The sequence below is a fragment of the Acromyrmex echinatior genome, chromosome 13 (genome assembly GCF_024713525.1).
Source record: "Acromyrmex echinatior isolate Ae372 chromosome 13, ASM2471352v2, whole genome shotgun sequence".
Taxonomy (NCBI): Eukaryota; Metazoa; Arthropoda; class Insecta; order Hymenoptera; family Formicidae; genus Acromyrmex; species Acromyrmex echinatior.
This window is the reverse complement of record NC_141864.1, coordinates 7,329,867-7,342,364: the sequence shown is the minus strand read 5'-3', so window position 1 is coordinate 7,342,364 and position 12,498 is coordinate 7,329,867. Positions and strand designations below refer to the sequence as shown.

The 12,498-nt window shown below is 33.5% G+C and overlaps 1 protein-coding gene across 1 annotated transcript in view; it reads left to right on the top strand.

Moving 5' to 3' along the window:
• The window catches only part of Dbx (homeobox protein Dbx), a 40,396-nt gene that overhangs the window by 9,326 nt on the left and 18,572 nt on the right, over window positions 1–12,498 (top strand). Inside the window, exons 2-3 of the mRNA XM_011060532.2 lie at window positions 349–558; window positions 3,636–3,916. Coding sequence (XP_011058834.2) covers window positions 349–558; window positions 3,636–3,916 — 491 coding nt within the window. The remainder of the gene's footprint in view (window positions 1–348; window positions 559–3,635; window positions 3,917–12,498) is intronic.

The following is a 12,498-nucleotide window of genomic DNA, read 5'->3' as shown; positions in this document are numbered from 1 at the left end:
CCCGGGCACATTTCATCGTGAAACACAGCCGAGGTTCACAGCGCGTTCCATATTTAATCGCTCGGCGGTTTACGTCTCTATATTTGGAAGCAATGAGATTTTTGCGAAAAATATTCGTTCAATCCTGGCGTCAGTTAGTATGAATATTTTTACAATCGATGAAGTGTCGCGTTGTATATTTATTGGATTAATAATAAGTGGAAAATCGACCGACAAGTAAATAATACAAATAAGAGAAAGAATCTTACATGGAAAGAATTTTGTTGGACTATTAAAAATACTAACTTTAACTTTCCGCGCGAAATGAGTTTTATTATATTTTAAAACTAGAATATTTTATTTGTGCAGATAATTTTCAAGGACTTCCACCGGAAGCGATACCCGCCTTCTTGCAAAATTTGCAAAATTCAGCTGGTTACAATATCGCCAAGCCGATTGCGAGGCCAGCGGCTTATCATCCTTATCACAGACCGAGTCATCAACCTCCTCAACGGCATTTACCACCGAACGCTCATCACACGTTACAACAACTGTTCTACAGGGGTCCATATTTGACAGGTAAGAAATTCGTATAATTTGAGAATTACAACATGAAACAACACAAATTCAGTTCATCCCTTTTCCAACTTTTCTTAAAAAAAGATATGTCATATCTAATTTAATTATATTAAAAAAAATTTTTAGAACGTTTGAATGCAAAAATTAAAATATTTTTGAATTTTAATAAAATTTTATACCGAGACACTCAGTCAGGATAAAGAATATAAATTTAATTTAAATAAAACAGAATAAGAAGAAATAAAAATATGTAGATATATTAATAATAACTACAAAATAGATTTCTATAATCAATAATACTGTTATATTTTTCTATTATTGAGAAAGTTCTATTTATTTCTCTCTCTCTCTCTCTCTCTCTCTCTCTCTCTCTATATATATATATATGTGTGTGTGTGTGTGTGTGTGTGTGTGTGTGTGTGTGTGTGTGTGTGTGTGTGTAGTTTAAATATCATCAGAAATTTATAGTCAAAGATAATATCTGTTAAATTCTTTTTTGTAAATCCAAAACTTTATTTTGTTTATACAAATATCTTTTAAGATTTTACAATAGTATTTACTATAATACTTTTTGGTTAATATTTAAAACAATTTCCTTTAAAATGAGCTCTATTTAACTTTAATGATTTGATATTTACCAGAGATTTTTCAGATATGTCGACATGTATATTTTGCTGGTCGTGAAAGGGTTAATTCAGCATTAACTGTAGCTGCAGATGAAAGCGTAAAATTGCTTTCATTTATTTTCATCAAAAATTGCAAACATTTTATTCGTTCACTTTTTTTAATACTAACTCGATTACTTTAATAATACATTCAGCAATCTAAATCTCCATTTATTGTCATCGTATCCATCCATTTTTTAATAATTATGATATTTTCAAATTAATACACACACACACACACATATATACAAATACCGAGAAAAATATTATAATTGTACCAAGAAGTACAAACAAAACTAATTCTGATCATATGAATCCGATTTTTAATTATTCTAATTGAATTTCCATTATCTCGATTAAAATGTTTAATAACTTTAACTATAAATACAGTCTAATTTTTTACCTTCCTGGTTGAATTTACCAGAATTTCATTTAACGCAACAAGACTTTTTTTTCTGTGCAGATAAATATACAAATATTCTATTTATCGTATATTGATATTCGTAAGTATCGCGTATTCATTATTTTGTAGTCGCGATACTTCACGTGCAGTTAATAAACAACAAACGCGGATGGACGAGAGAGGCGGAAACACGGGCCCGAGGAACGTTTAAAACCGAAACTTCCGCATATGGCGCCAGGCAACGAGCGCGCGCGCGGCCACGTGCGCGGGGGCCGCGCACACACGCTGGGTTTATCGAATATCTTGTTATAGGTAGGCTCGTATGGGACATGGAGTGCATATGAAGTGCAGTGAAAGCACTACCATATTATGTACATGCTCCGCCACAAGGCAAAATGCACGCATGCAACAAGTGCGTGCAAATATCATCGGTGCAGATAATACCATCATGCTCAGCTTGGCAATATCGCGCAGACACGATCTGGAGATTCAATTGCCCGATCTGTTATTAGATGACTTTGATACAATCGCTATCGAGCGAATCAAGCGCTCTGTCCCGTGCGCAGTAACGCGATGTTCGAATGATTTTTTTTTTTCCACGCACATTTCACACTTCTCGTATTTATAGGTACATTTTCTTGTTAGATATTCCTCATGCCTTAACAGATTTCTAAAGTTTTCAGTAGATTGAAAAAAAACTCTTAGGAAAAGCAAAATAAAAAAAGAAACGTCATTTTTGTTTTGAAGAATATTTTAATGTTTTTCCGAATGTCTCTTCTCTAAAATTTGGAAATGTTGAGTAGACTTCTTCGACAACACGAGCATTTGTTTTCTTTTAATTGCACAGATTAATTTTTTGTTAATCCAAGGGAATTTTTCATAGTAACATTCATAATTTTTTATGATCGATATAAATCTGATTTTCAAAATATTTATTATTTCAAAAAAATTTTTTTGAATTTAATACTAAGAGCATAAGGCTTTTTAAATGTCTTTGTCATTTTACACGCTACGGTATGTCAGCGTATTGAAAAATTTTTATTCTATTTAAAATAAAGTATTAATATATTAGAATTTTTTATCTTTAAAAAAAATTTGTTATAAGAATTAAGATTAATGAGATTTTTATGATAAAGGAGCTATATTGAATATATTGCATTTTAAATTTAAATTGAATCATTGAATCGAGAACAGTACATCCATAATTAATTGAGAATAATGAACAATTTATTAAACATTTCTAAATTTTTTATTCAAAAAAGTTTTTCGAATCGCTAAATACAAAGAAAATCTAAACAAATTTTAAATAATAATTCAAATTGATAAACTTAAAATGACGGGAAAAATATGGATTTTTGAAAAATTTTATAATATAATAATAGTTTTTCAAGATGCTAAATATATATTTAATATTAAAATTATCAATTACGATATGTAATATTTGACAGTTTGTAATTGTTACATTACATATTGTGTAATTTACATTTTTTCTGTAATAAATTTATTCAATATTTGATAATAAAAATTTCACCAACCTTAATCTCCTCAAAGAAATTCTTAAAAAGACGAAAGTGTGTCACAATAATATACAATAAACGATATAAAATCTAGTATTTTTACGTTTTTATCGTAACATGTTAAACAATTTTTTAAATTGTAATGCAAGACTTCTAAAAATTAAGAGACCGTAGTATAAAAACACTATAAAAAAAATGATCTTTTCTTTATTAAAGAAGAATTTTTTTTATTAAACTACTCGAATGTAGTTTCATCATACATATATATATATATATATATATATATATATATATATATATATATATATATATATATATATGCTTTGCCATACATATATAAATTTTCTTTATCGATGTCGCCACTTTTTCTTCTATATATGATCAGTTTCACAATCAGCGAATTGATTGTGAAATATACAAGTAACATTGAATGTAATGCTATAATAAATTTTCTAAAAATTTACATCAACGCGTTATGCTTCTTGTTAACAGTTGCTGGTTCCGGGACTGGAAGTCATCATCCTGGCACGCCCGGTGGAGGCGCCGTGTTTCCGGGGACCATCCAGGGCAGCATCGGTGATTTTTCCGGGACTGGCTTGGTCTTTCCATGGGCGACGAATGCGCGCGGAAAGCCACGCCGGGGAATGATGAGGAGAGCCGTTTTCTCCGATCTTCAGCGACGCGGACTCGAGAAAAGGTTCCAGATACAAAAGTACATCAGCAAGCCGGATCGCAAGAAGCTCGCTGAAAAACTGGGTCTCAAGGACTCACAGGTAAGCGGATGTATCGCATAACGGATGGTCCGAAGAAATTCTTTTTATATACATTGGACAACTCGAGAGACGAAACATTTTCAACATTTGTCGAGTATAATTTCGACATTCGAATACTCGGGGAATAATAATTGAAATATATTATCGTACTGCACTGCCCGACTTGCTCGATTATCTGTATTTGCAGTATTTCAGTATCAGCAATTTAATCGCAAAACCGATTTAATCACGATTTAATTTGTACATTTTTACGTTCGCAATTTCGATAGATTTACAATTGCAGCGAGACGTAATTATTTACCTTCTTCTCGCGCCGACGCGGTTTTCCGTGCGTGCAAATCAATTGCATATCAATTATAGCGCGCATCGAAGCGCATAATTCGATTCCTTGTGATCCAGAATCCTCGCTTTCGATAATCGCATCAGGCATGTCATATGCAGGCAGATTTGCATACGCGATGATAGGCGGATGTGCTCGCGTTGTATTACAATCGAGAGGCTGCGCCGTGAGCATTAGAGACGGCACACGGTGTTTAATCTCGTGCTTAATGATCTCCTCGGCGCAATAGTAGTTCAAACTAATCCGCGCAAACGTGCTAATCTAAACCGTAATTAAACCAGGAAATTCGTTAGCGCTAATAAAAATTACATGATTTTATTATTAGTGGTCAACAGACTGCCGCGTTAATAAGTTTATTTATTATTTTCCTTCTCTCTTGCGACATCATGATTTTTATATGCTAATTATTTTGTGTTTTATCATTTGCGCGATTAGTTCTAAATTAAATTATATCGCTTCCAATACCCTTCAAGGAATTTGATGTAGGATTGTTTGATGTACCAATGATTTACTTAATTATTGATAGAATTGATAAATACGACAAAATTTATCCACAGGCTTTTGTGTTTATCAAATCATTACCCAGATAGCTGCCGTTATTTGTTATCATTTTAATGTCAAAAAGTGATTCGACATTACATATGTCATTTTGACATGAAAATAATAACAAACGTTAACTTATTATCTGGATGGTAAAATATTTAATCCTTAATTACAATTATAAAAAACTACATCCAAGTTCTAAAACGTCTCGTTTCCTTACAGAAATCTAATATTGATCAATTTAACACTACATCGAAAAAAAATGTTTTAACTTTAAGTAATTTATTTGTCAAATAGGTTCAAATAAATATTTAATTGCAGTAAAGAAATATGTACTTGGAACTATTCGAGAAACAAAATACTTGGAAATTTTTTTTCAGTGTAGCCAATTTATTACCGAAAGACAGTTGACAAATGATTATTTATTACTTATTTGGAGTATTACAAGTACAGAACAACAATGCTTTTGATACTTAAAATGAATAATTAACTACTGTCTTTCAGTATTGGATTTTTATAAGAATTTGAAGTACAAGTAAATCTTTGCCTTACAATTATTGATAGCGATAGAACCTCATACACGGTTAAAAAAACAGAAATTTGCTTCCGTTACATGTAATAAAAAATGTACTAAACTTCGTAAAATTTTATGAAACGTACACTAAATTTCATGTACAGATATACCTTTTTAGTTACATAAAATTTAATTTAGTGTCATAAAATTGAATTTAATTTATGTAACTTAAAAGTACATTAAATTTCATGACATTTTTAACAGTGTAATACTAATAATACAAATTGTACCAATCATCTAAAATTTTTTCTTCGAATCCAAATGATTCGTTGCTCGAGAGTTAAAAACTCTAGAATTTTACATCTTATTAAATTTCTAAAAGACTCTGCATCAAAAGATTTTCATCGATTGATAAACTAAAGACTATTCTTGATTGCTTAAATTTATCCATGGAAAAATCATTGATACATTCCTAAAGTTTGTATCGAAGCTAAAAGTGACTTTAAATGTTAATTATTATTTTTGGTATTTAATAAGATATAATTAATATCCAGAGTTTTTCATGTCAATATAATGACTAATGATTTGAACACAAACTTTTTTGTCGTTATTACAATTGCATTAATTTATTTTTTTCTCATTCGCATCGTCATAGTTTTCGATCTTTTCACGATCTTTTCATGATCTCCGCAAGTTGAGTTTCAAGTCTGATTATACGCGACTTCCGGATAATTAGATCGAAACGAGGAAGTCTCTTGAAAGGAATAGTGATTCCCGGGATGACTTCCATGAGAGATAATCACACCGATAACGGGCCAGCATAATCGGGCAGTTAAGCGCGTGCAAGACGCGGGAAGGTGGTACGCAGTGAATATATATATATTGTGCTTAATGACGTTATTAGGGCACTAATTGTCGCTCTAACGAAGTACGAGTTCCTCGGCACCGTGCATCGAGTGAATTCAGTTCCGTTGCGGAGAAACGCCGCCGTCGCTCTCGCCGTCGCCGTCGCCGTCGCCGATTCTCTCACGGCTCCATTCGGGACAGGTTGATAGAGACTAATGCTCGGTTTTGTCGGATGCAAAATCGCCTACCGCTCGAGTACCATACGAGCGAGGCCACGTGCATCGTGCCAGGCGATATGCCAGGCTCGCCTAATTGCGCGACCAGGTACACCGATTTCAAGAACGATCAGGCAGTCGTAGCCCATTAAATCTCGGTATAATAATAATACGCCTCGCCGCTTCGCGTAATTAACTTTGCGTAATTAGCTTCGCGATTAATTACTCTAATCGCGCGAAAGAGCCGTCGGAGGAGACAAACACAATGTTGCTTGCGTCTTTCACTGCTAAATGTGTCTGATTCACTCATGAGATGTTTGATGAATATTTAAAGCAGCATTAAATGCATTCAGCATTAACCCTAATCGCTCTGAAATTTCCTTTACTAGTATTTGTGAGTTTCGTGTATTTCTGAAATAATATATCTTTGCTTAAAGTTAATATAATTGACCAATTTTTTTTTCATTTTAAAGTTCAAAGGAATATGTGACTTAAAATTATATAAGGTTGTGAAAAATATTTATTGCTACAACAATTTTTCATAACGTAATTGAGAAAAATCCGAATTTACTGGACGCGATTAAAATTCATTACATTTACAGCATTACTGTTGGAAAATGATAATTAATGGTTGCATTAGATAGAAAATGAAATTTCTTAAATATTATTTTTTACTCTTATTGGATGTATTTTATTTAATTTCTTAAACGTTCTACTTCACACTGAAACATTTTCTATAATTGTATAAGTTTTACATAAGAATATTTGACATCTGCTGTTGTTCCCTACTACCATTCGAGAGCTTGCTCTGTCAATAAACGACTGGCTCATTCGTTTATTTAAATACGGACGATTTGGGCGACGCACGGAATTGGAATAAAAACCTCGATGGCCGCGTTTGACTGTCAGTGGATCGTGGACATTCGCGCGTACGCTGAAAACGACCAAGCTGTGCTCATGAAATCGAATGAAACTAACTCACATAGCGCGCCATTTCCGGATATCGTTTAGTTCCATTAGCGTCACACCGAGCGGTCTCACATGTAGCAGCGCGCGATATACGTTGCATACACCTACGTGTATGCAACTAATGAACTGGCATCGCCCGATTAACCCCATACGACCCGTGGGGATATTATGTGTTTCACTCCCTTCCTCTGTTGCACACAGCCACACTCGCTCTTTCTTCGTGTACGTCAACGCGATACGTCGATACCGCCCGTGATCTACTCGCGATGCACGTATATGTGAAACGTACGCCTGCAAGTCGATACTTGAAGGTGCGCAGCTCCATCCGAGATAATTGAGTTTACTCTGTAACATGTATTATGCAGAGAAACAGATCGTTGCTTAGATTGTTATTGGCTTTCTTGGTTCGAAGAGAAGAAAAGATTTCGTAAAAGACAACGAAGGATTAAATGTGCTGAAAAAATAAGATTAAGGATGAGAATAAAAATATAATCAGTGATTTAAATCAGTGATTTAATTTTAGTGGTCGAAAAGAAGAAAAGATTTCGTAGTAGACAGTTGAAGGATTAGATATACTGAAAGGATAAGAGAGATTAAGGATAGGGATGAAAATATAAATCAGTGATTTAATTATGAGGATTATTTTTTGAACTACAATACAATTGCTTTTAAAATGAATCTTATAAATTATGTATCTCCTCTCATTCTGTTGTGTAAACGAGAAATAATATCCGGCTGTTTAAAAAGCAAATAGAGAAAAATATTAGGTGTTGGAATTAATTCGTAGCGTTTTACAAGTGATGGGAAGTACTTTCATTAATGTATTTTTTAATGCTCATGTGAAATAAATAACATTCTTTCATTAAAAAACGCTACGAATTAATTCCAACACCTAATAATTATCATAAAAGAAATATCAGAAATATTATTAAAGATTAAAAGACACTATTATATATTAAAAGAGATATTATTCGTTTCCTAATAATATTTTTAATAAAATCCGGATGATAATCTCACAAATAAATGGATTTAATGTTTAAATATTATGTAATTATCGTTTCGTGTGAGATTGAAATATTATTAATGCGACAAGATTGAAAGAAGAAGCGATCTTTAGTTGAATTAATGGCGATCAGTAAACTTTTAAATATTATGTAAGATAAAACTATTATAATTTTAATGGTTTACCATCTGCTTTGTGAATTCATTTTAGACGCTATATAATTTGTGTCAGATTTCGGGATTCAGATCAGATTTCGTTTCAGATTTTATTTATAATTTTATCTACATGTCGTGTGTTTTGATACCTATATGTGTAATATTTTAATGTATATTTTATACACGCTCGCGTATTTTGTTTTTTCAAATATTTTTCTTCAATTATACAGCATATGAAATTAAATAGAATTTTATTTTGAATCTCGATAGAAATTGTAGATTATACATCTATCATAATTATAAATTACTCATTTGTTACAACTACTACACAATCTAAAAAACGAAATTTTTCGAAAAATAAATAAATATTTTATCATCAATATTTTGGAATATTAATTTTATCATGCAATTTCGACATAATAATTGAATTATAAAAAAACAAAAGTATGTTCTTTCTCTCTTATATATTCCGCTCTTTTTTCACAAACATTCAAAAATGACAGTTTTTTTTAATGTTGCAGTTAAATAAATGAAATCATCTAAAGTGGAGTTTAATTTATAAGAAATGTAGATAACAATTTTACACGTAAACCGATTTGTTATTCGGATTAAAATCTATTTTTTTAAGTTCGAGATATAATTATCGTTTTGAGATCGAGATGTTACTGGCGGGCGTGAGAAGATCGGGCATACAAGAAGCGGTTCCTGGTCGGATGAATGGTGGTCGCGGTGAATATATACGCGAGAGCAAGAAAGATAACGGGGATCGCGGGGTGCGCAAGGAAGGGATACACGGCGGAGAGGACTGTGTAGGGATATATCCTCATGTATAATTCACACCTCGAGCGCCATGCTTCCACCGCCATTGGTCGAGGCTCACTCTGTCGCTGGTTTTACGAGAAAATCTAAGGATCAAGCGCGCATACATACACATGGAGACCAGGCACGTACGTACACGGGAGAGAGAGAGAGAGAGAGAGAGCCAAGAAGAGTGAATTGACGTTTCTTGCGGTTCTGCAATCCGCATACAAAAGCTGATTTTGCGCCCTTCTTCCGGCCGCGCTTCTCTCCTCCCGCTGTCGTTGAACGATCGCGAACAACGTGATAAGAATCCAACGGGTATTCGCGACGAATAAACTCGCCGAGTGAAACATCGCAAACATGAATTGTCGCACTGGATTCTTAAATCTATAATTAAACGTCGACGTGTTTCTGAGGGTTGATCGTTGACATTTCAGACGTTCTGTATATCGCAAAGACTCGAGGTATCATCGAACATTTTTTTTTTTTCTAAGAATGCTTATAATACATATATAAGTAATATTTTCCTTCCTGCGTCTTTTTCTAACACTCCATAAAATTTAATGAAGTTTAAATAAATAAATAAAGAAATATGAAAGCCAAAGGTTTAAGTACAATGTTTGTAAAAATTAATGTAATTTATATAAATACATAAATTGTTGCTAGTAGCATCAAATCAATGATCTTAATTTCTGAATTTAATTTGGAAGGGGTGTTATTATTTCAGTTTCATTGTGTTGCAAATTCGAAAGTAAATACATATAGATGTATCACGTCTAACTTTGACTGTAATTGGCGTTTCTCTTATTTACTTACTTAATGTATATAAGCGATCCTGTTTTAATCGTAATATTGTAAATGTTTCGACCTTCCTGTACAGCACAAACTTTCAGCAATATTGCAGCAACATTATAATATTTCAACAATGCAAAAACGTTGCGAACGTCACAGCAATGTTGCTGCAAGTTTCTGTGCTGTATGCAAGGTGGATGATATTTTTATTGGTGTTACATATTTAAATCATATTAACAATACTAATTACTAATTACTAATAATTCTAATTTGGAGCATCAAAAATTAAAAATATAAATAAGTTACTGTGAAAATACGTAATAAATTGGTTTAAAAATGAAATCAATCATTTATCGAAAGATAGCACAACTGGAAATTTGAAAAATTTTCTATTTTATTACAATAATACAGTATTTAAAATTTCAAAATTGCGACGCAGGATAATTATATTAAATATTAATTTCGAATTAATTTCGAAAGATTTTATTTTTTTTTAATGAAATATCAAACGCGAAGCATCGCAAAGTGAGATTAGAAGATCCTTCGATTCCGGAACAAATAATCTTGTCAAAAGTGTACCAAGTGAAACGGCAATTTCGATTACTCGATTCCAATGAAATGATACTTCGGCGCCGCGACGCGATTCAGCTTCGTAAGTACATATCGAACGTGATCCCGTCGTTAAAAGCAATTGAACTCCAACTGAACGCACCCGCAATATCTCTAACATTACTTTTTATCGCGCGCGCGCGCGAGGGGGAAACTTTTCCCAACTTTATTAGAGGGTGTTTCCGGATCCAAGAGAGTTTCTGCGATTTGAGAACTGCGATTCTGCGCACTCGTTGGCCGGCTATCTAATATCACGGTTCGCCACACGAACACCCATAAAAGCGATTATTGTCCAATGATAGTTCTTTCTCTCTGCCCTTCGCTCTACCTCTTCGCCTTTCTCTCTCTCTCTCTCTCTCTCTCTCCCTTCCTCTCCCCTCTCTACCCCCTCCCTCTCTCTCTCTCTCTCTCTCTCTGCTCCTCGATGTCTCTTAATAGCGGCGAAGTGTTGGCAGCAGATGCCGAATTTCACGTCTCCCTTAATGTACCGAGCACGAGAGCGATAATACCGCTATCGGAACTTCCGTCTCAGTATTGCAATCTAAGTTATCGAGCTATCGACGTGTCGGATGCGTGTCGAAGTAGTATTGTTATCGCCACCGTTTGCCCATTATCGCGTCATAAAATGTAGCTGCTTTCTTTGCACGCAGATTATTTATTACGTTTTGAGGCTTTAAAATTACGAATAAATATCTTTATTAAAATTAATTGTAACTTTTCAATAATTATGTTAGAAAATCATAATTGAATCAATTTTCCTTCGTTTTCTGACAATTATACAGTTCTTGTTATCAAAGTAAGTATTCTTTTTTTTCTTAAATATATCCTGACGTATTTAATGACTTTTTTTATCATTTTCAAAGCATATGAGTTACACACACACACACACACACACATACACACATATACGTGCGCGTTTTAAACATTACTCGAATTATATATATTGTCTTTTGGATTCTCTGCCGGACTCATGAATCTTTTCGCGAATTTAATTAAGGACTTGCGGTGCCACGGGTGGATGATAATAATAAAGCTTTTCCGAGGGTAATCTGGTACTTTGAGGGACGGCAGGATACAGCAGGTGGAGAGGAGGAGGCTGGAGGGGAGGGATAGATGAGAAAGGGACGAGGTGCCGTTTCACACAGGTTCGAGGCTTCACTACAGTTTATGACGAGGGTGGGTTTAAGAGGAACGTCGAGGGTTAAAGGGGGATAACTAAAGTAATTAGTGATGGTGAGCGAGAGCCAACCCCTTTCTTGGCTGTGCCTACACCCTTATCCCTCTCAGCGCCTTTAACGAGATGAAGATGTTGATTTATCACGGGAGCCCGGCTTTCAGAAGCCACGAAGGCTCATTTTTGTTTTATACATAGAAGATTAATATTACATACATTTTTTTTGTATATTTTATATGTAAGAATAACATATATTTTATTTTCTCTCGTCTTCCCTCTTTTTTTTCCATATCTACAATGTTTCTTAATAATTATATGACAAGATCACAGCACTGAATAAGATATAATTCGTACGTTTGGGAAAATTCACTTTAAATACAATTTTACATCTGGAGTAAAAATTTTAAACCTAAATCAGCTCCGCGCTAAACTTTTCATATTTCGCTTTTTACGAGATTTTAAGATTACTTTAAAACAAAGTATAATTCCCTAAACATTTAATTAAGTGGACAAAAACATGCTAATAGAGTTCACAATATTTCATAACGAAAACATCAACAACTAAGAACAGACTCGACTGCGCTTGTAGAAATTAAGAAATTAAGAATTGTTACGCGATCC